Source organism: Haliaeetus leucocephalus, unplaced genomic scaffold (genome assembly GCF_000737465.1).
Source record: "Haliaeetus leucocephalus isolate CR32 unplaced genomic scaffold, Haliaeetus_leucocephalus-4.0 Scaffold178, whole genome shotgun sequence".
NCBI classification, from domain to species: Eukaryota; Metazoa; Chordata; class Aves; order Accipitriformes; family Accipitridae; genus Haliaeetus; species Haliaeetus leucocephalus.
Genome location: NW_010972614.1, coordinates 1,245,770 through 1,273,150, shown reverse-complemented (window position 1 = coordinate 1,273,150; position 27,381 = coordinate 1,245,770). Strand labels below are relative to the sequence as shown.

Below are 27,381 nucleotides of genomic sequence, written 5' to 3'. Positions count from 1 at the left end.
TTACCCGGCCAGTAACAGAGCCCCCCAACAATGGCACTCACCTCTATAGGCTCAGAAGGGATTTCCAATTTGGATAGTTTGGCTTTGGCATTTGCCTTCAAATCTGAGATTTTTTCATAGGGTTCTCTGTGGTATTCCTCCAGAAGAGGTTTGAGCTCTGGTGATTCAACTGGTGCCTGATCTTGGCCATCCATTGGTCTGACATAGGCAGTTGGTTTCTGCTGCATTGCACTGGTTTTTGATGGCAAAGGTGGGGGAAAAGTCTGAGAGGAAGGCTGAGCAGTGCTGGTCAGGTTAACGGCTGAGCTGTCCCGACTTTCCTTCTCCTGTGATCCTGTCACTAGGTCCTGAGATGATTTTGTTTGACTGTAGGTCTGCCCATGACTTTTGCTGCTGTTCTGTGACCTGGAATTGATATGCTGGCTGGAATGTAGAGGTGACAGAGGTGCCACTGGAGAAGAAAAAGATGACAGCAATGGAGAAAGCACCAAAAGGGAGGCCTGCAGTTCATCAGCATGACCTTCACCAACCACACGCCTGTCATTTCTCTTGTGGTGAAAACATGCATGACTCTGCTGACCACCACGACTGTGTTCTTGACCTTGGCTCCGACCATTGGATAAGCTGTGACTCTTGGTGTGCAAACCTGAAGCTGGTTCTGTTCTTGATTGTGCCTTTTGGTAGTGAATGGAGTGGCTTGGAGGGGGAGGAGGTACAACCGTAGGTCCCATGGGTGGATGGTAGGTTGTGCGGTGGAATGAAGATGGTAATGTATGGCTGGTCTTTTCCGGGAAGTATGGGCGATCAGGCTTTCCTTGTGGGATAAGAGGAGCAACACTTTTTGGAATCCCTATGAGATTCTGATGGGATTTGTTGCTGATGAGCTCCTTGACCTCCTCATAATTGCCCAGCATGTTCTGAATTCGGCTTGACAACTCATCTTCTTTATTAGTCTGCAACAGAAGAACAGAGAGGTAGAAATTTAAAAAGCATGACCCCTCATCCCAAGAGATCCAGCTCAAGAACAGACATTCTTCAGGATCTTATTTTAATCACCATGCATCACTGTGAGTGAAGTTATGCAAACTCATCTTGATCCTGCATGCAGTTTCTGAAAGCAAGTGGGACTGCTCTAGTCAGTATTAGTTCTTCTGAGCCAAGTCTTCAGGAACACTAACATCAGACCAGTTTGTTTCAACCACAGCTGCAGACAGGCAGCCAAGCTGCTTCTGGGCAACTCTCCCTCAAACTCCCAGACTACAGGAGGCCCCCAAATTAATCTGCGCAACCCAAAGTCTGTACTGCACTTGCACCATCTACAGAGCTTTAAGCACATACTCTGATGAATTTAAGTTAAGCAGATGGGAAGATGCTGTGTTTGCATGTATCATGCTCAAGTCTGCTATAGCGTATGCAGAGGCCACAGCTCTCTGCTTCCACCCCAACCCACTTTCCTCCTCTCCCTCCACCACGCACTCCGCTACCATTACCTTGTAGGGTTCTGCAAAGAGGGGAGTATTCTCAGGGAACTTGTCTTTCTCCTGCAGAGCCTCCTGATTCCGCCTCTCTTTCTCTCGAATACGTAGCAAGTTTCTGTCCTCGTTGTACAAGCTTTAGGAAAGAGCGAAAGAAAGGATGGTTAACACTTTACACCAGTGTTACTAACAAGTATCTACTTTATGCAGAAACTGTGGTTTTCAGACCTGCATATGTCCAGCATAAAAATAATTTTGAAATTCACAAGGTGGTTATAGCTGACTAATCAGTTATGTCAAGTATTTGCCATACCGCATAGTAACGTAACATACAAGGTACAGCATACATCCTTCTCAGTGATTTCTACTCCTGATACCATACATCAAGAAGGGTGGGAAGGGAAAAACTATCCATCCATTTAATTGTGAAACACAAACTGAAAGGAAGTCAACGTGGGTGATCAGTGCATGAGGTGGCAAATCCAGTTGCAATGGTTGATGTGAAAACTACCATTCTTGTTCTCCTCCAGACTTCTGCCCCAACTCTTCACCTGAGAGTAAAAAAGAATCCACTATTTTCAAAGTGTTGCCACTTTCAGAGATTGAACTTTGCCTACTTCATAAACAGGCTTGAAAACTTACTCACTACTTCAAATGGACATTTGGAAAGCTGCTTGCCTGGCAAACCACATAGTTGCATTTAAAGCAATTGTGTAAATGTATGTAAAGAGAAGGTCTCAGAAATTTGGAAAACACCAGGTTGAATCCCCCTGTTCCTCCTCAACCACAAACGCACACACTCAATTCAACCAGCCCCACATCAAACCAGCAATAAAACTGTGTCACATGGACAGCAGGATGACTTCATGGAAAGCCAGATCCTTTAAACTACACCTCCTCTGTGAAATACTACTGCAAAATAAGTGAATCTATTGCCCTAATATTTATGGACATTTGGGAAGAAAAAGCATGCAGGCATAGTATGTGGATGCAGGTATTTCTGTCCTATTTCTACTCTGTTGCACAGTCTACTGCATACATGCAATTCCTATATTCGTCTTGGTACACTCAACTTCTCAAGTGTTCCAGTTTGGAAGGGAAGAGCCTTGTCTTCCCCACCAGTGACATTGTCTCAAATATCACACTAATAATCATCTACTGAAAGTTTAATCATCCCTAAAGGAGAGATAGAGGACTGGCTTTCCTGTAACAGTTAACCAAGAGGTCTGACTACTGCAGAGGCGGTTTCCTGACTCAATGTGAGCTCTGGAAAACGATGCTGTCTGATGGCAAATTTCCATATATGGAACTGCAGCAAGGACGTACTTGTGCCACTAAGAAAAACATATTCAGGGGGTTAGACTGTGCACATTTAAAATAGTTTCCAACTTTGTTAGTGCTGAACTGTTTCCAAATATAGCAAAACAGAAGTTTCCAGTAAGCTCTATGTACCCCACTTCTGCAAACAATTTAAAAAAAAAAAAAAAAAAATCACAGATCACCGATTCAGTAAATATACACAATCCTTCTGTTACAAACAACATATAATAGAAGCATTCCTTCTGTGCATCTGATGTCATTTTGCATGTGAGCAATTTCATATCTGTCATCAGTGAGTTGCCCTGTGTGTGCCAGTAAAGCTTTGTGCAGCCAGATATGGGAGATACCAACTGCAGAAGACAAAAAATTAGGAGGAATTATAAGGCAAACTGGAAGCAATCTTGGCTACATCTACTACTTGAAATTGTATGGGTACGAATGATTTTTAAGTGAATGCATTTCAAGTTGACAGCATTTTTTAAACATATCTGTTCAAGTTATCTGGAAAATTTTTACTGAATGAAGCACCACTTTCCTAACATTCCAGGAAGTAAAAAATGATTCTGTAAATATCCTTTCTATAAACTTCAAAAAAATTCCTTTAACAGCAAGCATGAAAAAAACCACAAAAGATGGTTTTAACAGCTAAGACGCTGGCTTGTAGCATGAAGGAGACTTCTGAAACCTTCTCTTCACCAATCTGTGACACTACGGCTCAGTGTCAGGAACACCGATGCCAACTGTAGAACGAACTTTTTTTTTTTTTTTTTTTTTTTTGATGGGCACAATTTAACTCAGGTCCATCAGCAACTTTTCCCCCACTGGTCCCCAGTTCATTTCCCCCATGGCTGCACAAGTGCTCAAGCTAACACAGTGGGGAGGGCAAAGGAGGAAAACCACTGCCCTTGGTGGCAGTCCTCACTTCTTGCCATTTCCCAGCCTCTTTGCCCTGCAGTCAGTATCTTCCCTTAACAAATTATACAACTCTCTTGCAAGGAGCTCTTCTGACGTGTTCAGACTAATCAAGACTCTTACTGCAATTAGGTGCTCAGCTCCAGCTCTCCCCACCCACCTTGACTTTTTCCTTTTGAAGCTACCACCATGTTTTTGAGCCTAACGATAGTATTCAGTGCAATGCTGAAGGTACATTATTAAGTTAGTTTAACTCCTCCTCCTTGAGCATCAGCTGTTTTCCCAGTCATGTTTTTCCCTGTCAGCTCTTCAGCCACAGTTTTCATCATTCGATAGACAGAGGGACATACAGGAAATTAAAAGGCACAAAGGGGATCTACTTTTTACAAGCTTGACAACTGCATTAAAGAAAAAGAAAGCAAAGCTCCTTCTCCCGCTTTGTGTCTTTTGATACATGTACACATTTTGGTCTGTACAACGCTGCCGACATCTCAGCCCGCCCTGTTACTATTTCTGTCTTGATCCACACCATGAATGGCAAGCACTCGGACCTACACAGTACTTTTTAATACAACTGCAACATTAAATATACTTATTTGTTTTTGTTTGTTTTCTCCCTAGTACTTATTAAATTACTCATGGTGTTGGCTGGAGTACACAGCACACACAGATATTGTGCTAGCTTTCCCCAAAACAGATTTTGCCACTGCAATTTGCAGATTGTTGTGGCACACTTCAGATCCAGGCTTCCTGGAGACAAGCTGTTGAGCTGGCATAGCCCTCTGCTGAAGCCCAAGAAGTGAAAGCAGTTTAAAATGTTCATCTAAACAATACATAAGGACAAAAGCCACAGCCAATCCTTCTGTTTTTAAAATAGATTGTTTTAAAATGAGCCAATCTCATTTTATCTTCCCAGGTAAGAGACTGTTTGCTTCTTTCAGAAGGGACAGAGAAAGACATAAAAGCCACAAGGCTGAACACAAGTCTCTTGGGGAACACTGTCAAGACTAAAAGAGTAACTTCTCTTTGAACAGACCTATTCCCAACCTCCCTAACAACATCAGTTACCTTTCAGAAACTCTAACATCACTACTAGAGCATACCACATCACTTTATAGCCCGCATTATTATATAGTAAGACACATGCAATAGTATTTGAATACTTGAGATCTTTCAAGGTGCACTATTGTAGTAGTGGCCCCTCCTATAAAGCACTGAGGACCTTGAGTAACAGCCTCCACACGCTACTAGAGTCAAGTGTCATATCTTGTTATGACTTCACTACCCCCTGCTTGTCCAGCTTTCAACAGTAATCTAAAATTTACTCCCCTGATCAGCTTCTTCACGTAAGATTTATTAGCAAGGAGATAATGTAGATCAACTTTCTTAACCAAAACAAAAAACAATACATGCAATACTTTAGATGGATCCAGTTAACAAGCTGGGTTATCATTTCCACATATCAGAAGGCTGACGTGGGAAGTCAGTAGGAATCCACATGTTCACCTGTGTTCTCCCTTTGTATGATAAAACCTATACAGAACATTACCTGGTATTAACAGGTCTTTTTCTATGGTTGCTGGGTAAAAAGGGCAGGAGCTGTAAACTACTCAGATTACTATTCTTGCAGAAAAATACAAAACAGCATGCCACTATCAGCAGTAAACCAAGACTGAAAAGTATTAGTGATGATACACAAATATCAGCATAACCACGTGTGTATCTTCCTGGTTGGAGGAGCACTGAGAAGCTGAATCACTCCACAGTAAGACTCTGCTGTAAAACAAATGGAAATTCTGGCCAAGAGGTTTTGTTTGGTTGTGTCAACTTGCAGAGCAGGAGGGTTAGCCAAAGCCCACTGAAATAGGCAAAAAACTTCTTATTGGTTTCAACGGACTTTGTGTTGGGCAATGAGAGCACATTCTTTAGTCATGCAAAACAGGCGTGACCTTGGGCACACATTTGGACACTATACATCAGCTCACAAGGTTCAGCTTCTGCACCTTTCAAAAAATTAAAAACAAACAAACAAACAAACCCAAACCCTACAACCCCCCCAAACAAACAGCCCTCAAATATTAAGTTTGAGTTTATAAATCTTAATCATAAACCAAAGCATTAGCACAATATTACTACTCATATATTTCATCTTCTTTACCACAGACTCTCTTAACAATATCATCAAGTCCTAATTATTAAGACAAAACAGAACCTGTATGTGCACATACATGCCCAAGCAAAAATCTACTGGAAAGGAGGCACACAGAAGAACATCAGTCTGACATGTTGGAAGAACTGCAGAAAATGTCATAGGCTATTTTTATTTGTTCTCCCAGGATAAAATCTGCTGTCAGCGCTGGCCAATCAGGGTTCTTGTTTTACATTATGCCTTGCTATAAATGTCTCACTAGATTTCCACTCAGAGCAAGAGAAGCCCTTAACTTGCAAGTAGTTTAAAAACTAACAGCAGCAATGAAAAAAAAAAATTAAAACCAACCAACCAAAAAAAACCCCAAGCCACATATTATGACCCTGCAAATTGTTTTCTACTAAAACACTGTGCTACGTCAGATATCCTTCTATTTCTAGGCTGGCAAGCATCCAAATTCAGAGCAATCAAGCTGTTTTGCTCAGAGGTTCTGATTATATTTGAACAAAAGGAAAACCCTAAACAACTGTAACTTGTGTCTCTTGCAACAATAATATTTACGATGAGAAACAGCTATCTTTCCTATATGTATCCCAACACTGAACGTAAAACATCTTACATGCCGCTTGCTGCAAAAACGGCAGCTGAAATACCTCCAAAGGCCTTTTCTCTCCCTGAACCTTCCTTGACCCCAAGCTCTCTTCCCAGCAATAAATTCTTTTTAAAGAGTGTGTGAAGAGAGAGGAGGGGCAGTGGGGAGGGGAAGGGACACCGCCTTTCTGCCATAATGGCAATTCCTGCAGGTTTAAAAGAAGAACGTGCCTATTCCAGGGCAGCCCGGCTGACACGGGTGCTCTCACACGTATTGCTCAGCAAGGTTAGTCATGCGTTGTCCCTACTGCAGACCTCTTCGTGCTGTCACGGTGACTAGTGGCCCAGGCTGCTGGCCATGCACAGCTGACTTCCCGTTCAGCCAGGCAAGGGGTCATACCCCTCTGTTTTGCTGCTCAGGATCACCATCCACCCTCCGCCTCCCTTTCTGAAATGGATCAAACCAATTTTCATTCCAAGTTTTCCTCCAACTTCAGTGCACAGATGGAGGTATCATTTTAACAGCAGGATAATAAGGGAATAAACACCAAGTAGCTACTTACTTGGTCATGCAGTGGAGAGCACCAGCCCTCGCTTCTCTTAAGTTACAGACAAGCCCTTAAACTACCTGAAGACAACAGCTAAAACTCATTTTAATACGTAGATTTTTACCATGTAGGTGTCAAGTTTCCATGCACGCTGCCTCATCTCATACTGAGGAGCTCTTATTTAAAAACAAGTAAGTTGTATTGCACGAGATGCAATTCCTAATTCAGAGCAGAAGCATCTGCTGCTTACTGAAATGTCTACTTTTTAAATATAAGCCTGTAGTTACCCTAGTCCCAACATCTGTGGAGACAGTTTCTGTCCACCATTAACCTGGCCTTTTAGGGTATTTGTCAACATGCTCTTTAAAGCTTTTGAAAACCTGGGCTATGCCGTAACTCATAACATTACACAGTTTCCCCGAAGTTAGTGTTAGGTAGGCAGGCAGAAAGCATCGGAGAACCACAGTCAGCTAAGGGCCTGCATGGACCTGTGCCAAGAGGAGAGGAGGTCTCCACGGCCTGCCAGGCACCATTAGAGGAAACCCGTGCAGCAAAGCCGCCTGCTAGGCTCCAGCAAGCTGTCCCTTGTGCATGCATGGCCAGAGCCCTAACCTCACTATTGCCAAAGTTGCAGGATGAACCCCAGCTCCTGTTCTTCAGGAACCTCTCCAGATTAGCAACTTTGATATTTAGATTTTCCTAGAATGGGAACTCAAAAAACCTCAAAACCAAAATCACCCCCAAGCTCTTCATTACTGATCTGTGGAAGTGCTTTGGGAAACTGGACCTCCACGCTTAGCACCAACATGCCAAGTACATGGGAGCCTGGGAGCTGGGGAACTCCACAGTCCCACCCCATCCATCTTCAGGGGCGGAAACAGTTCAAAATTTGAGTTAAAAATAGTGCTGCACTCTCTGCAGCTGGGCCACACGTGACCTGTCACCAGGAAAACCCAAGTACCCCGAATGTTCAAACAGGCAGATGAGACTGAATGTCTGCTCTGAAACATTAGTTCAGTCTTGATCATCTTCAAACACATGCACAAATCCCCCCCGGCTGCCCCACCCCAAGAAACCCAAATCATGCTTTGCTACACACTGAAAGGGTACAATACTCCTAGGCTTAAACCAGCCCATGCTGGAAAAGGCAGTCCACTGGCTCCAGTAAAAAGAGATCTGGCTCAGAAAGTTCAGCAAAGCATACACCCTGACCCACAACATCTAGGCTTGGGTCTGTAACAGAATCCATGCAAATACCAATGTGATCTGAAGCCACTCTCAGTAACATGACAATCCTTACTACAGAGTTTCAAATGCCGATATGTGACAATCCAGCCCATGACAACAGTTTTCAAAAAAAGACTGGTGCAGGAAGAAATTCTGCCTCTCCTCTTGCCCTGTGTGTTGTCCAAATGAAAATGAAATGAAAATAAAAATCTGCTCTTATTTTAATTGTAATAAGATCTGTTGCTGGCTCCCAAAATGAATTAATTATTCCAGCAGCAGGGAAGGGGGTGGAGAAAGGCTAAAAAGCAAACACACTAACAGTGCTCACTTCCTTCTGAATGCACAGAACCTCTTCCTCCGAAACATTAAGACAGAACATTTCCTTTTAGTACAACTGCAGGAAATCACAAATTTATCGAAGCTGTTTTGTCATTCAAATGGACTCTTTTTTTATCATGAGAAGCTGCTGATCAACATTTCTCAAGATTGAGACACATATTCTTGTTTAATTTCAAGGCAAGACACATCACCCCCCAAAAAGATTAACAGAAATCACATGGATGCACTGTAACAGCCTTGCTGCAGCACTCTGGCTCTGCTGCTCTGAAAGTCTCCATAGAAGAATTGCCACCAATTTATACAGCCAGGATCACATCTACAGAGATTAAATATGCAGTTTCATTCATCAGCCCATCAGCTTGAAAAGAAACATGGATAAACGCATGGCACAGGAAGTTACCAAGCATCACAGATGTGCTCAGCTCTCACCTCAGCAGCTTGTCACTGTAAGACAAGCAGATGAAAGGACGACGTTAAAGTTAATACCAAACAGCATTAAAAATGCCTCGTCCCGACTTTTGCTTCCTTTCCTTTATGGAAACATCATCAAGTTGTGACTTGATGGATATTTTTAAGTTCTGTTTCACATCAAACACTACTTCACAGAACATACACAGTTTGAACAGAAAGAAATTATAAGAGGAAAACATATGGCAGAAGCACAACAGATGGTACAGTTAGTCAATTATTTTCTGCATCATCACCATCAACCAGCTTTGGTACATGCTTTCCAAAAATACATATCTTCACACTGGAGAAATATGAGTTGGAATTTGTTTTTCAAGCTTTTGCTTCCTCTAGCTCCTTCAACTTATCAAGTCTATCCAGCCCTGTTCACTGACTGTACAACAGCAGCATTAGACCACTGAGCAGGAGATCAAGGCCTCACAGCCCATCTGTACTTCCACGATGACTCTAAGAAGCCTCCTGGCAAATATTTTTTAACAAAAACAATGTTCCAAGAAAATCCAGTGCTGCTGCAAGCTTTCCTTCAAACCATATGGAAAAATGATGCTGAATACATCTCCTCCTATGTTTTAAATACAGAGCCCTCTAGGTTACACCAAAAAATTGAAGTGGAGAATGGCTGGGATGTTGTAACAGGCAGCAGGGAACTGTCAGTTTGCTTAAGTATAAGCTAAGTTGTCTTTTGCCAGAAAAAAAATCAGTTCTACCTATGTAACATTAAGCATCTTCTCACTCTGCCTCTTCCACGGTAATCTTTGGGTTCAGATTCTTACTTATTCGTTTCCTATTGCTGATGCCAAGTTTAAAAATACATTCATTACTCAGCCATTAAAAGGTTTTTGCTTCCTTTTGGCATCAATAGGCCTTTCTTTGTCAAGCAGTTCCCAGGAATAATCCTGAACATTTCCTGAGAAGAGCTGAGCCCCTGCAGCACCCAGTGACTTTGTCAGGAGTTGGGAACTCTCAGACGTTCTTCAAACACAACAAACCCTTCATGCAGTTGAGCCTAAAAACCCCAAATCCTCAAATGGCTATGCGCTTAAAAACACACCCCGGTATTTGAGGCAGTATTTCTCAGCCTATGGTCTACAAACCACTGAAGGCTCAAAAGAGGAAAACGAAGATTTTTTAAAAGATGCAAATAATTGACAGTAACAACCTCTTCTCTGCCTGCCTACTCAAAAAAGGCAAAAAATGAAGGGTTTATGACTTGGACTTTCCCTCACGCACTGAAATGTTTAAAATCTAACTTTTATTTAGTTGCAAATGAAAGCCATTATAGCAACATGGCACTAGACAGGATACTTGGATACTTTCAAAAAAGGTGCAGCACTCTCCAGCTGAAAATGCTTCCAATAGGAGCGCTCCAAGCTGCAGTGCTCCCCTAAGCAGCAGGGCATCCTATTCTTCCTCCCCTCCACAGTGACGGGAGCTCTCATACCCGAGTCAACTGTTCCTCGGTCTCCACAGACACACCATTTAACCTATGAGCAGAAAGCTTTTGATTGTAAGAGGCAAGAAAGCCTCACGATGAGCATATAACACAAAAAACGACCCCCTCCCAAAGTGGTGAATCCCTGAGAGGCCAGAAAACAGCATGCAAACAGTCAGAGCCTGTTAGCAGAAAGATGTTCCCAACAAAAAGCAGGAGCTCATGCTGAGGGCCAGCCTCACTTAACAGCCACATACAGCAGCAACTTACAAAATTTGGAAAAATGTGACAATTACTTCAGTTTATACAATCTTCACTTAGTCGTCTTCAATAACAGCACTTAACTATGTTGCTGTAGTTGAAGCACCTGAACAAACCTAGAGGCAGTCTCTCCACTCATGATGCTGCAGAAATGAAGTCTCCAAAGAAACCCATGCTTTCAACCTCACCCCACGTATGCTGATGTTAATCAGTGCTGTCAGAAAAGCGCTGTCAGACACTGTCAGAAAAGGTGTTAATTATGAGTTACACGGGGAACACAAAAGTTGTTATTCTCCATCTAAATGCAAATATACTAGAAGGGCTTCTAAGAAGGTGTGGATGTGTTAAGTGTAATTACAAGGAGACCAGACAAGGCGTTGGAACAATGATGAATTTAAGGCTTTCTTTGATCTGGATGTGGCAGGCAAAGGAGGAAATGTGAAAAATTTAAATCACCAGGTACCTGCAATGAAAAATCCTGACCACTTCACCTCTTAGAGACAAGGCGTTCTGTACACAGCAGCCTAATTCATCAGGCACACATCTCAGGATTTCCCCAAGCCAAAGTGGTCTGACTGCCTTTCAGCCCTGAAGGCACATATGTCTTTTTGGGTAGGTGAGTAAAGATCTGCAATTCAAGTACTATTTCAGTAATTCAGTATGCACAGAAAGATTCAGACAAAGCTGCTGGTGCCTTGGCTGCAGCACTGATGGAGCAGCTTTAGATATGCAGCCTAGAATGGGACCTGAGTGCAGGACTACCCCCCAGGCTCCAAGAGCCCCCTCACAGTTGTACACCAAGCAGTCTTGGTTGTGGTGACCCAGCTGTGACAAGACTGAGCTTACATGGGAGCAGCTTTTGCAGGCAAGAGGAGCCCATCCATGTCTCTTCTCACTTCATCAGCAAGGATCAAAAAGTTAGCCTGGTCAGGATGCAGATATACACATGCCCAAATGACTGGGATTACTCTGCAGAGGCGACAGTGAGAAATGAGTTATTCCAAACTTCACTCTGTATCAAAATTGGAGACCTCAATCTGCCACAAACACAGTTACACTCCTCTGTTGCACAGCTGAGCAAACATTTTCACATAGACCCAAGTGCCTCCAGAGGCTCTCCCACAGCATGCTCTCAGACCCAAGAATAATCTGGTTAAGCTCAGCTGGTAGTTTGAGAAATGCACACCCAGATCCCTCTGACAGAGTGTTACATCCTGGCTTTGTCTGAGAATTGGTCTGTTTGGAGAAATGGCATTCCCTGCTGAGCAGATCCTGCTCTAACTGGGAGAGGACTCCGAGTCACCCATGACCACCCCAAGACCTGTCTGCAAAAAGGCCTGAGGAAACGATCGCACAAACAGAAAAGACATTTACCCTTCAAAAGTACTTACATCATGTCTCCCTAGATCAAAGGCTGCTGGAAGTAAATACAAGGCCTTGGCACTATCAACAAACATATGGGGTGTAGCCTTTCTACCAGAATGTAAACTTTGGGTCTGCTTGGAAGTTTAGCTCAGAGAGAAAATATCTACCGTCAAAGCACAGGAAAAACAGATTTCAAAGGCCAGCCATTCTGTTCCTCTTGCTGCCTCCCACAGTGGTCATGCAGCTAATTCATATTCTTATTCCACTTGATTCTACTTGTCTTGTTTTAAGCGGTCCCACACTCACACCATTTCTAAGCACTTCACGCCCCCCTCCCCCAAAACCTGCTTCAGCATGCAATTTCATAAGCTATTTAGAAAGGACTTCTTGGAAGATGCCTAGGGTAGCCTTCATTAAGCACCATCCATCACCACAGTGACTACAGGATCACATTCGAGTTTTCATCTATCATTCTTTTCTCTTCTGCGTTTGTCTTGGAGTCATCTTGCATTAGCTTAGGGCCCATTCTGACAAGCCTTGGATGTTATCTTCCTGACGGTTCGTCTGTGCCGAGGCAAATGCCTTCCATGTTAGCTCATTTTCCAATGAGAACAGCCATGCTGCATAATACAGCCTAGAGCATCTGCATTCACACCACCATGCTGAGTGCCTCTACATGACAAAGCAAGCATCAGCAACATCTCATCTTCCGAGCCCCAGCAGGTCCACCAAATGACCAAAAGACATGAGCTGCCTGGCTGAATCAAGCTAAGGGCAGCTGAGTTGAACCAATTAGGAAACATTGTTGGTTCAAGGCCACAAAATGCCTTTCACGTGAGCAGAACAGAACTTTTCACTGACATACCTGATGGCTGTAAACATCTTGGAAATTGTTATGCACAGACTTACTGTAGTAACACACCACTCTTTGCATATACTATGTTGCTTAGAAATTCATCTGCATTGCCTAAGAAACAGCCAGAAACAGGCAGATTCTGAAGGTAAGTAGACAAGCAGGGAAAAGACATCACTAAATAGGTTTGTTTAGTTTACAGAGGCACATATACTTGGTGGATGGCTTTATATCCTCCCATTCTTCTCCCTTCCCTTCTCCTACCCCGAGAAGCGTGCTTCCTGAGTTGACGTCTTTTTTTTTAAAGAAGCTCTAACATGTGCTCATTATTCCAAAATAGCAAACACAAAACAAAGCAATATTTATTTCAGTAGAGCATAGTATGACAACACAAGAATTCCATTTATTACTTTTTTCTTCAAGAGTTCTACGAAAAATGAGTGCAGAAAAAGGACTTTTACACAGAAGGTGCAGTCAATTTTGTATTTAAAATAACTGTCCACAGAAGGTCATCAAACACTTCATACGCAGATACAATGACATCTCATATAAAGCTACACCCTAGTAGCAAGCTTTCCCCAGTTATGAACAACATATTATCAATAGCTATGGAAAGATATCGCTAAAACCCTATAAGTCTCCTTTACCACAAAAAACGACTATTCCTTTTTTGTGTTTTTACCCACCAAGTGCCATGCACGCTAGGATAGCAACCTTACTAGCACTTATACCCATGAAAATATTCTTACCTGCCTTCCTAAAGCCAGCAGAGCTCCCCACTTAAGAACTGTGACACATTTCCAGATCAAAGCCCAGACTTCTACCAAATATTACACATGAAAAAAAAATTGCCACAAAGCCCTCACCAAGTGTCACACATGCCTCTATAGAATTAATACAAAAGTGATGTGAGGAAATAATAAGGAAACAAGAGAGGAAAAAGACAGGGAGAAGTAATTCACAGAATTTTCTCCAGGGTTTCTTCTTCCAGAAGAATGCCAGACATTGAGAAACCCACCAAAAAAAAGCATTACTGGGCATGGGAGAAATTATCTCTAGTGATGTACTCTCATTTTTATTTCCTCAGATAAGGAGAAGGAAGATAGAGACAGTTGAAAAACACATTCACGAAAGCCACAGTTACTTTCCAGAGCTAATCACGGCTGATCCTGCTCCACCCAGTCTAAACATTACAATACAACATAGATGCAAAGTAACTTTAAACGGAAGTGACCTAGGATCAAATCTCACTAGGGAAAGTGTGTGTTTAAGTAACCACAGATGTACTGTAGTAACCCATGGTTGCAAAAGACCTGTTGTCATAGTACACAGCCTTCTGAAAAAGTAACTAGTCTTCTACTTAAGTGTGCTACCTACAGTCTGATTTTGTTAAAAACTTAGTGCAGCTAAGATAAATCCTCCTGTAGCCAGAGTTCAGGTTTTAAACCAGCTGTTTCACATGCAAACCCATTCTGAACACAAGATCAAGATCTACTTCTTCTCAGAAGTGACCTTGTCCCATTTTTATGGATTTAAAAGTCAAAGGCAGTCATACAGTCTCCCATCAACAAAAAGCAACCTGGTATTATTCCTGACTTGCCACAGGGCAAGCGCAGGCATGCTGGCAGCAGGGTAACAAGCTACTGTGCGTCAGCTGCTGTTTGTACCTGTTTCAGCAGTACCCTGCCTCTGCACCACCTGGAGCTTGCTGCAAGATGGAGTTTTTCTTCCCCTTGATGAAAACAGAGGTAAAGCACTTAGCAACTGCCATGAATTAAGAACATATAAATGAATTCAAATACGGCCACCTTAGAGCAGCACAGTGGCAATTTGTTTGGATAAGTCAGTGTTCAGTCAGTATGAGGGCATTAAGAAAAATGAAGGTGAGTACACCCATTAGAGACCCAGCTCAACACCTTCTGCTCTCTGCCAGGATTACAGCACCCAGAACAACTCTCACCACTCAGGAATGGACTGCCCTGCAGCATTATCCCTTCCCACAACGTTTCTCCCTCTTGATTATCTACATGCCTCTCATAATGAAAACAATCACGCACTTCTCCCAGTTGTTTAAGTCAACTTGAGACAAATAAATAAGTCTAACTCAAGTGTTAGCTTACAAACCCCAGCTCAGGAAAATGATGTGACTGAAGTAAAATCAGTGGAAGAGTGCCAAAACTCAAGTTTTGTTAATCCCGGCTAGATCCTCTAGCACTCTGCACTTCAGTGCATCGCTTCAGCTATTATCTCTGTGCCAAATCTTTCTGTTACAGCTCTTTAAGTCAGTTATATGAGCACAGGAACAGGGTTACTACTATGTGGTAAGCAGCAAGCTTTTCAGAGCAGGGGTAGCCTTTTGCTGCGTGCACATGTGTGCACAACTGCCCGGCACAGTGAGGTGTTCCCCAGCGGAAACACAGAGGCCATGACTATGATGTTTTATCAGCTAACCCACCACTAGCAAAATATCACTGTTTCTAACACTGATAAGGCATTCTTGAATAGACAGAAGTGGTTATCAGCTGCTGCCCAATCAGTCTGAAGGCTTTCTTCAGTGAAGTGCTGCATGAAATCTCGCACCGTACACATCTGCTTCTGAATTCTTCCTCTCAGTGGCAGAAATCCAGCACCTCGGATGAACTGCTCCAGGTTTGCCTGGGAAAATCTATAGGGTGAAACCTACATTCTACCCTATATAAGACCTATCCTACCTGTTCATTTGCTTTTGCCTTGAAATATCTTTTTTGTTGTTGTTCTGTACAGTCAGTTTATTGGTAATAGGTTTAAAGGCAGCAAGGGAACAGTGCATTCGTAGCAGCAATCTACAAAAAATGGAATGTAATCGTGAAATCAGGTTTCTATTTCTTTGAAATAGGCTCCAAAAGAATGTCTTTTACAAGCAAATCTTGGAGATCAGAGAGATTAGGTAAAAGGCTGTTGCAAACTAGTACTGGTTGAGAAAGAGCCAAATAATCAAGTAAGGAATCAAGAAAAACAGTTTTTGCCTTTAGTATTAATTTCCCAAACCTATTTTAATACATTTTTTCACTCAGTTACAAGATGATGATTCACACGCTTATTTCCATCTTACTGATTGTAGGAAATGAAACCGTGATTGCTTAGACCTACTGTTTCTTCCACCAACTGTCCAAACATTTTATTCCTGACCTAGCCCAGAAGTACTCAGTAAAGCAAAGCCCAGTGGTCCCTCCCCCAACCCAGTTACTGTTTCCCCAGGGTTCTCATAAAAATTATGAGCCTTTCAAAGAACTAGCTCAGTCAAAAGGTCTTAAGATAAAAGTAGGTTACAGCAAAATTAAAAAAAGAAAAAAATCTAGATGATATCAGCTATTACATTTCAGACCCCCCCCCCAATGTTTAATTTTCCATGTGAAATCATCTTGCAAGTTAAATCAAGGATTCAAGTCTTACAATCCATTTTTCTACCTCAGTTCTTCAAGTATACATAAATGCTTACTGCAGGTGCAAGAAGTCAAATGCAATAAATTTTCTGCTTTAGGACTACATTAAAATTATTCAACCAGATGTGCCTTTTGTTCACTGATTTTATAGAACTGGTTTCCCAAATGCTTTTAAAAAAACCCAAAACATTATTGTTCTCCACTACACCAAAGAAGAATTTTAACAAGATATATAGTTAGTAAAAAAGGAACTGAAATATTTAGTGAGCAGCTGCTTCATGTGTCTGCATTTTAAATCTCTTCTCACGTAATACTCCTCCTCACATAGCTAACATCCCTGTACATCCAGCCGAGTAAATATGTCATTGGTTTTACGTAGGAGCCTGCTATCAGCTGACCTTGTCCATGCTCTGCCAAGCAGCTCATAAGTCCATCAGCTGCATTGCCATGCAGCCCACAGGTGCCACATCATACACCTATTGCCACACAGTGCATCACATCCTCATTTCACACACAGCTCAGCTTCAGTACCATTTCTCCACAACGAGCCCCTGCACACTCCCCACACCATGTTATGCGGGTGGAGCACCAGTTGCAGCATTACTTCATCTTGTTTTGCATAACACACAAATATATGCACATACATTACAACTTATCTTTTGTCAATTCTCCTCTTGAGGCAACAGAACCATCCATATCACCATAAAGCATGTAAGCCTGTTCCCTTAAACACTACCAAAAAGCCCTGTTTTTCAAAGACCTAATTCCACCCAGCCTTTCCTAAATGCTGTCAGTTTGCAAGGCTGGCAGAGAGACTGCTGCAGAGCCTGAGCCTTGCACCTCGCATTTCCTGCAGTCAGAAGGGTCCTCCTTTCTACCCTCTGCTACCATCCCAGCTGTGGGCTAACATGTACTCCTGGAGGCCTACAGCTTAATGCAAACAAAGCCCAACATAAAAAGGAATGTAATGTCAGCCTTCGCATTTGTTCCTTTCGTGACTGCAAACCTGAAGCTGTTTAAAGAATGAACTACACATCAAATGCTATCAGTGGTTTTAATTTGCTGTGGAGCATAACAAAAGCAAAACCTACAAATATAAGCATTTGAAACTGTCTCAGAAATATGGATATGTGCAATTCTGCCTCCTGAATCTTTAAACCCCCTGCAACCCATTAAGCACATGAGCAAATCTGTAATATTTTTTGTGAAACATACTCTGTAAAATTCTTGCCAGTTGACTAAATCAGACCTAACATGTTATGAACAGGAACAAGACAGTACTGTAACTAATTTGAGATTAAGAAAAAATTAAAGAATATTAAAGACCTAAGTTCTTTCATACTTTCATAGGAATTAGCAGCAAACAAATCATGCACAAATGAAAAGGTTTCTTATTCTTTTGATTTTTCCACTTACATAACAGCATGTACCAAGTAACAGGTTGGACAAGTCTTATCTGCATAGCAAGGACTAATCAGGAACAAAAAGAGATTAATAATGTTTGTAAAAAAGATCTGTTTATATCCGAGAAAGCCTATTTTAAAATCTTTCCTGCAGTCTCTGCCAGACTATAATTATTCCGGAAGTATTTCCTAATTTTTCCATTTACACACACAAGTGCCTGCTAATTTTCCTATGGTTTGTAACTGTTGTTCAGTTTTATTAAGAGGCGCACATGCTCCGTATCTCAGTACCTCTCTATGCTGGAGTTTCAAACTGCATTCAAATCATTAGCCTGATGTCTATATAACAAAGCATTTCATTATCATTCAAAAGGACTTGGAAAGCGTTCAAACTACGCAAGAGCAATAATCCATGACAGGGTGCATTAGGCAGGTACTGATGCATGCCTAATACACATTGCAAAGCATATGCTGCTCTAAAATACACTCTGAAGTGTCTTATCTTTCCTTTTTTCTGCTTTTAAAAAATATTTACATGGAGTTCATCTTACACAAGCTATTACTTTTAGCAACTACAAAAAGCTACTCCTTTAAGAGAATAATTTTAAAAGCTACAAATACTTTCTCCCTTCAATTCTGAACACAATTATTCAACATCTTTCAAAAAAAAAAAAAAAATCATTTTCCTTGCATCATCTGAACCTCTATTTGAAAAGCTCCTATCTTTCCCTCAGTAACAGCGAATGGCTCAGCAGGCAGTGAGAACATCACACTGGCTCAGATCAAAAGCAACAGCTAGCTCCAGTTCCCACGGGACACCAGCATGGGTTTGGAAGTGCTGAGACCCACTCCAAACACTGGAAATATCTCTGACTTGCTTGGTGCAGGCATGGCATTTGGTCTGCATCTGTGTGTACCAGAGAGAGAAAGATGAGTCCAACAGGCACATGGAATGTCCTAAACATGCAAAGAAAGGCTTGAGCGACAGAGGGGCTTTTGCAAGCAGGTAAAGTCAGGTGTCCTTTTTCTTAGGCAGCACAGGGAAACCAGGCAGTAAATTGTGGGAAAGGTAAGTGCTGGTGGGAACCAGCAAGGTCGCTTCCAAAACACTTGTCTTGCCTTCCTGAGCAGCATGTGCTCTTGGAGCACAATATTCCCTGATAACTATGCTCTGTTCTGGAGAGCACACAGCTGTACACCAAATCAATTGCCAGCTCAATACCAAGCTATTCTTTTTCTACCTGCTGCTGCCTAACCTAGGTGAGATATCTGAAAGACTGACACAGCTTCTGTAAGGACTAACGTGTCTTGAAAGGCTTGCAGCAATACCAAAGGATGATAATGTCAACATGCCTTTGAGCACATCTCCTTTGCTGCTTAAAAAATGAGGTATTTTTTGTGAACCAAGTAACACAGCAAAAAGCATGATTTTAACAGGGAGGGAGAGGGACAATGCATTTTCTAGCTGAAATGGCAAACTACTACATACCAGGAGTTATCTGCCAATAATTGGGCAATGTGCTGATTAATACTTTTTCTGGGTTGCCTAAGGACAGTGCATGCATGAGTATCTCACCACTATTAATTAATCGCTCTTTGTGCATTTATCCTGGTAGAATTTACGTGTCCCATGCAGTGAATACCATGAATGAGGCAATTTCTACCTCTAAAAGCACTTACTATTGTCAGTTTATTTGCCCTGCTTAGCCTGATGCTCAGATTGGCAATAAATCATCATTCTTAGCAGCTGAAGTGTTTAGTGTCTTTCATTGAATATTCTTTCCTCCCCACTGTCCCCCCTGCAAGTACAGTAATCATATGCTGAATAGTCATTTACAGCACTGCAATTAAGAGATTATTCCATTAGGCTTTGTATTTCTATCCAGTTTTATGTTTCCATTAAAAGCACTTTGTTAAACAATTGAGCAACAAACATAATGCAACCGCAGGAGTCTCATGAGCAGATACCTGTCAGGCAGAGCCCCTGTGAAGCAGCCCAGAAAGGGCAGGCAGTGCTCATGGGTCAACAGAAACACCCTCTTCTCATGTGGGGTCCCAAAACCAGGGAAAGGACAGGTAGCACACCTACAGATGGGCCAACGTGGAATAAGCAATGGATGAGTTGGCTTCCTGACAGGAGTTTGGGTGAAACAGGGTAAGAATCACTGGCTAGACACCTATGTGCAGGATGAGTTCCTCTGTAAACACAGCATCATTGCGCATGCCTCTAAGAGCAGAGTAAGAAATATCAAGGAAGTTTTACTTCTGCAAAAAGTGACCACTCCTGCCTCTTGCATTTCAGTACGCATGTGGGACTCAGGAATTCCAGTATTTCAGACATCTCCAGTGTTCGTGCAGCCTCAGTCAATACATTTACCACCAAGAAAACTGGACAATGAAATATGTTTGCCGCTTCTGTGGGTGGTTCTCCTCATTTACAGTTTGTTGGTTTGTTTTGGTTTTTTTTTTTTTTCCTCTGCTTCCTTCTTTTTCTGCAGCATAGCTCTGCTGCTCTTTCCCAAGTCCTTGCCCTCTCTGCGTGATCCATTCTAAGCCCATGAAAACTGGAGGTTACTGGTGAAAGCCCCCGCTTTGCCATGTGCGCAAAGTCTCAGCCCTTGGAAACTATCAGTACCAGTGAAGTCCTTGCAAAGTAAAAAGGCTGTGACAAATGAGGAAGATGTTCTTCCTCGGACCTTGGCAGGAAGCACACACTAGATGCAACTCCTGCAAATGGAAATTAGAGAGGAAGCTCAACTTTAGTCATATTAAAAATATGCCTGTCTCAGCTATGAGAACACCCTGTCACATCACAGCAACTTTTCTTTCCTTCTTCAAGGAGCAAAACCTGACAGCCAACTGGTAAAAGGCAACTAGTCAAAGTACTTGTTAATTACATTACAGCTCTTCTATTATGGGCTTCCAGACTGCATCACTTTGTTTCCAGTTTTAACCTTCTAAGGGATTGGTATCTTTCCAAGACTGTTCTCAACCAGCTGTCCTTTTGTCTGGGGAAACTACCACTCTCAAAGGAAGTCAAGTCTGCCCAGACAATAATAGTGGCGATTTTGTGCCAAGCTTGCGACCAAGACTGGAAAATTACACTGAAGTGCTGCAGGAATACACAGGAGGAGTTCCACCAGGCATATGCAACATTTTGTCCACTCAGTGGTGACTCAGGATGTCTTCCAGCGATACATTGCCTTCTCTGATAAAGCCCATCAGAGCCCTACCCTTTTGAGTATTTTCATGGTAACAACCAACAGCCTCTTAGAGCCCCTGTCCTCAATGCCACAGTGGCGACAGACAGTTTGGAAGGAGAATGAGTCAGCACTGCCTCTCCCCAGGGTTCCTCATCCCCTGCCCTTCCACACATGTTCCCAATGACAGTTACTCATCACCCTGAGCACGAGGCAGGAGGTCTGCACTTTTGCTCTCCATGGGACCAAGCAGATGCCCTACAGTAACCATTGTGTCAAACTTCTGAAAAAGGTTTTCAATTCTTCCATGTTGGTTGCTGCATCTTCCCTTGCGCCCTGACCCTGTCTGTCTAGAGCTACATCCAGTGTCAAGCGTGGTAGGCCTCTTGAACAACCTGCTTCCAGCCAGACAGCTTCCTGCATCATCATGGGGACGCGCTTCCTCTGGATTGCTTCATCTCTCTGTAGTCTCTCACTGTCCCAGAGATTCATTAATGAAGCATCCACAAACACGATGAATAACAACTCCAACACCAGCTAACACCCCAAACAACCCAAGTAACATCCAGCCAAGTCTTCTGTAGAAAGCTAGATACTTTCAAGAAAATGCAAGCTGATCCTAGGGATTTGGAATAACTTTTTTTTTTAAAGCACAGGATAACTACTTCTCCCTAAAATCTCAGCACACACTTTCTAATACATTCCGTATCTTTTCCACCTTACTCAATTGCATAGTTGTCACAGTTACTAAACATGCAACCACAAAAGAGTAGACGTTTTGCACAACAAACTTGTTACACATAAGTATTTCCGGAAGCCACTTGAAAAATGGGAGGACGGAAAGAACAGAGAGAGTCACTATTTCTGCATTTTCCTAGCCCACCTGAAACTTTCCTTTTATCCTTCCTCAGAACAACTCTTAGAATCCTTCCTGGCCAGCATATTGTGCCTTAGCCCCACATTTTTTCACTTAACACAGCCCTGCTTAGAAATATGATGCTTGTAGCAATACAACAAAGAAAGAACAAAGGAAATGGTAAGGTTAATATTCCTCCCCTCTCCCATACCTCTTTTTCTCTCTGTCATGCACACATGTAGAAGTCATTCCTCAGTTTCAAGCTGTGAATCAGGAACCCATTTTGAGCACCTGCTTATACACACACACATGCAAAGACCACCCTCTGTGTAAAAGCTCGAGATCAAGAATTCATTTTGAGGACAAACTCAAGCACAGCTCTTTAACAGGAATGCTTTCCTGAATTGGACTTGAAAGCTTAAAACCAAAGGAAACTAGAAAACCAGATACAGGTCTAAAATCCTCCTTTCACCAAAGTAGTTCATTGCCTTATAATATACAGTTTAAGCCTCTCAAAAGATGCAAGGGGAATAGGTCAGCTGGAACCGAGGGTACATGCTGAAGGCTATGATTTGGCCCTGAATAAGACCGACGTAGAAAACCCCAGAGGGACCCACGAAATTCAGAGCAGCAGCTCTAACACCTTGCACATACACCCTGCTGAGCCCTGGCGCGTCACCTCTCACCGCCACCTCAGCTTCCAGCACACCCTTGGCAGGCTGAACTCGCACAAACCATTTCAACCCTCCTCTGGTTTCCTATTTTCCATTGAGACTTTGCTGCGTGTCAGCAGGATCCAAGATCTGTATCTAGTCACTGCCCGCACCTCACTTGCACTCCATCTTATTTGCAGTTACTCACCAAAGGGAAAGAGAAAAGGAAGGGGTAAAAGAATAGTTCAAGGACTTTCTAAGAAAACTGCATGACTTAATTAAAGACCATTTAAACGCATCATATTAACCCCAGTGACTGCTAATGTTTTTTCAGCCCTCACACTCTGGCTCCTGTGTGTTCAGGGACTCCTCTAGGGGAAAGAAAGAAATATTGAACAAACAAAACCAAATCATTATTTGCTTGCCAGATTACTGTACATAAACGGTCTTTAAAGTTGTTACACTCAAGTAAACATAGCTTATATCAACATCATCTGTACATTTCCTTCATTAGGCTGAGAGGGAGGAGGACGGCCCATTTTCAAGGAAGCAATTTTTTAAAAAGGAAACCATTAACTTGATATTTAATCAATGTACAAAGGAACAGGGAAGTAAAGAAGTAATTTTCCCAGTTATTTCCCCTGTCCATAAGTTGCATACTTTTTCATCCGCCCCATGCACGACACCCCTTGCCCACCAAATTAACAGCTAGAAAGCAATGTCCCATAGAAAAAAATGAAAGGACGGCTAATACAGAAATCCATCAAAAGAAAAGCAAAAGATAGGGTTGGGACACAGAAAGAAATGAGTTTTCTTCACAATACCTTCTTTTATACAGCATTTCTATCAGACTTTTTCAAGGAGGGGAATATTTTTAAACACGGCTTTTGAGTTTTTCTTTTACTATAGATAAAAAAAGACTTTTTCTTCCCCTCCCCACTGTTTTGGCTAGCACAAATGATTACTGCCAAATCAGAAAGCTATGGGAATAAGCACTCTTAAGGGAGGGGAGCTGAGTGGAAATGGTACTGAATGCGAGACCCTTGACTGAGACACCATGCGCTCTGTATGTGTCTCTTTATAATTAAGTACAGCACAGATACCAAGTCAGTTCTTAGGGTAAGGACTGAAACAACTGTATTTGGCCACAAAACAACACAAGGGTCAGCCCAAAGGATGGAATGTCAACTAAATGTTCATCAGATTTAAAAATTAACCTAGATCACATCTGGCTGTATAAGCATTACAGGATGGGGGGGGGGGGGGGGGGGGGGGTGGGGGTTTTTTTTTTTTTTTTTTTTTTGGGGTGTTTTGTTTTTAAAGAGCACAGTTCCTAAGTTTTCATGATAAATACCTTCCCAGGTTGTTAAAATAGCAAAACAACATCAACATACACCAATACATCTGCCAAAACAGAGCCTGAGAAGCTTTTGGTTGCAATTATCAGATTATGTTATAATTACAAACTACTTTCATTAATTTAAGAATTACAGAAAGAAGGTTCTGGCTGTGAAACGCAGCGCTAGACTACATCAGCTGTCTACATCGTAAGAGAAAGGAACAGCAATAGGCTCCCTGCATGTAAATTCAGTCTGTCCCTCCAAAGACGTATGAAAAAGGGATGTGTAATGAGAGAAACCTATCGACTGTAGGTCAGTTTGTTCAGTTTACTTAACTGACCTGGAAAGAAAACACACTTTCCAAATCATTAGGAACCAGACCGACTCACATATCTAAGGAGCAGCAAGAACCAGCTTGGGAGCCAAGTTTTAGTGTTATCATTTCTGCAGACTGACAATTTCACTCATCCAGTTTAATTAGCTGTGGTCCTACTTGTGCAGAGTTGCACCGCCTGTGCACTGCAGCACTGAGCAACAGCACTATGCTATGCTCAGCAACATGCTAAGGTAGGTACAAAAATTCCAGCTTGGGGCTGTCTCATTTTGGCTTGCTTGGAACCAAGGTTGAGATCATCCCATTTACTCACCAAGAGTTTGAAGCTGGTCTGGAAGGAGAAGGGAACAACATCAACAAAAAGTTAAGGGCATCTTCAAAGGGAAAGTCTAGCCTTTGCTCAAAATAAAGTTGTTAACTTTTTTTCTTCTCCATTCCTAAGTTAAATTCTTCATCGCAAACTGGCTAGGCTGCCTTGTAGGCACAATTCCATGTAACTGCCCAGAAAGCCTTTGATAAAAAATGAGTTTCCAGCGTGGTTTATTCTTGTACAAAAGGCTGCAGTCTGTAGTTAAAACGTATAGCTATTCACAACCAAACCTTAAGCACACCTTTGTACTCAGAGATATTAATTTTTGTGAGAGATTAATTTAAGCTAGTAACTTTCCCTTCAGCTGTTGTTATTAATGGTTCCCTAGTAAGCTACAAAACTGCTTAATACAAACACTGGTATCCTGCTAAGAAAGTCTACAAAGTAAAAGCTTTTTTCCCCCCAAATGAAACTTGCTTAATGATATGCTAAAAATAAGGGTTTTTTCCATAGGTAACTTATGGAAAAAACACTCTAACATCTGTTACAGTTAGATGGCACCTCTTTACATCATTATTAGTGTTAACCACGTTCTCTTTCAGCTTTCTTACTTGCTCTTACTTGATTACATTGTACCATCTAACTTACTAACTCCGGGTTTTCCCAGCAGGGAAGAATTTCTGCCAGCTCCTTCATATATCACATCATTTTTGTTGCAATAGCTTGATGATATTAAAAATTCCCTATACCTAGAAGAACAAAAGCCATACCATAAAGGTATTCCTTTATCAGCATATGCTTTTAACAGAAAAGGCTGGGAATACTGGTGCCATTTTTGTTACAAATAGAGAACTGCAAGGGAAAGCTTTGTGGCACTTAATTCACTAAATGACCAAAAGTCTTTTTTCAAGGGTGATAAACTGAGTTACTGAATTTTTCCAAGTTAGCCAATTTCGGAAGGTTGGGGTTTTTTTGGTCTATTATTTTTAATGCCTCAGTGTATGAGTCAACTGCTTTTCATGCAGAATGCAATGGGAAAAATCCCCCCTGTCTCTGAATACCACATCTCATTATTACAGTGTTTCTAAAAGCAGATTAGACTTTCCCAAAGAACAGAACACCATTCTACCTATTTTTCTGTTTTTCCCTCATTTGGGCAGTTACACAGAATTTTCTTAAGCTCTAACTAGTAGGTTTTTTTACTCCTGTAGTCCATTACACAAAACAGGCATTTCCTCTTAGGAAGGTCACAAACACTAGCTAAGCAAAGAAAGCCTATTATTAGTTTGCTGAAGCCACCCCATGTAAAATGGGCAGGGGTCTGCAGACAGATAAAGATCATTAATGGTGTTCCAAAACTTCAGCAAAGTGATCACATTCCCTTTAAATATTGTCTCATTCATCTTGTTTCCAGAATGAAAGTTATAGAATATCATGTGTTAAATAAATCATAAACCCAAAATCAAACCTCATATATCTAAACATTTCTGAGACATAGAGCATCTAAACAAGTCGAAAATCATGAGCTTTCAAAAATGAATGTGCATAAAACATACTCACAGACACAGGAAAAAAACATATAAACTCCACATGCTTCTGAATTTACATTCTTAAAGCTTTAAAACTTGATAACTATTTTTGAAGGGAGAAGCACTGCTTCGAGTACTGCCATAAGTTTCATATCAGCCTGCACAAGAGACACCCATGGGGAAAGCATCACTCTCCAGCCTGGGACGTACCTCAAATCTCGGTGTCCATCAGCCAAGATCACCCTGCAGCGCAGACTGAGAATTAACTGCAAGCCAGGCTGCAAATGAAGAGTTTACAAGTGGGCTTGGCTTTCCAGTAGCAAATACTACAAAGAGGCACGAGTGAGAAAATGGCAAACAGACTAACCACAACCGGCTATCACACTGGTGAAGGCAGGCCCCAAAACAGCCTTTTCTGAGAAGGGCGATGAGTTTTATTTCTCATGTGCTAACTCAGGCAGTTATCAGAGTTTAGCACAAGGACCACAAGAGACATGGTATAAAGTCTCAAGTATCACATTATTTCTAATGACTGCTTTCCATTCTCCCCGTTTCCTCCCCAAAACAAGTACCAGAATCAAATGCAGTCACCTCACTCACACACTGAAGACTCAACACAACAGTTCAAAAAAAAAAAAAAAAACAAAAAAAGGAAGAGTAGCTGTACAATTATTTTTGCAAAAGGACACCCAGCAGGAACAGAGAAGTAACTGCATTCCTCGTGTCAGACTACATTGCACTAGTAATGGAAAAAACGAGTTTCTCCAAAAGAGCTGCATACTATAAACCCAGTGATTAACACGAGGCATCTTCATTTTTCTATCTGTGCAAACCACAGGGGGTTCAGTGCTTTTTTTAAATGTATATAGATAGACAATTCTAGAAGTAACTTTAAAAACTTAAAAGGCGGGTGTAACATTTCAGTAAAATTGAAGCAAGACTTTCAGGCTGGAGTACAGGAAAGATCATGATCCCACTGGACAGATGGGTGTTTTCTTTCACAAATTAAGAGTTAACTGCTGGACAAAGCAGACTATCCCGCTGCAAGGGGTGTGCAGGGTCTCAGCAAAGAAGGGAGACACACTGGTCCAGAAGATCTCTCTAGCCAACACAGCTTAGATCCACGATACCATACCCAACCCCTAGAAGCTGTACGCCAGAAAAAGCAGCCTTATTCACCAGCATCATGGAGTTTACACTAACCTTTGGCCAACACAGTTGTCTCACCTCTGCAGTATATTTGTTGCCTGTACTTTTAGCTATGCCAGCAAAACTTTTCATGGTAAACAAGGCCTTGAAGCTGCAGTGACAGAATGACAGACATGGTAGCCACCAGGGACGGGGAGCCTCTAGGTAATGGCAACACTAAGGGAGTCAAAAAAAAAAAAAAAAAA

The 27,381-nt window shown here is 41.9% G+C and overlaps 1 protein-coding gene across 4 annotated transcripts in view; it reads right to left on the bottom strand.

Moving 5' to 3' along the window:
* AFF1 (AF4/FMR2 family, member 1) overlaps positions 1-27,381 on the bottom strand; it is a 115,077-nt gene that overhangs the window by 65,557 nt on the left and 22,139 nt on the right. For all 4 annotated transcript variants that reach the window (XM_010564427.1, XM_010564431.1, XM_010564430.1 and 1 more), the window contains exons 2-3: positions 1,491-1,611; positions 42-953 (exon numbers count right to left, since the gene is read on the bottom strand). In XM_010564427.1, the coding sequence (XP_010562729.1) occupies positions 42-953; positions 1,491-1,611 (1,033 nt within the window). The remainder of the gene's footprint in view (positions 1-41; positions 954-1,490; positions 1,612-27,381) is intronic.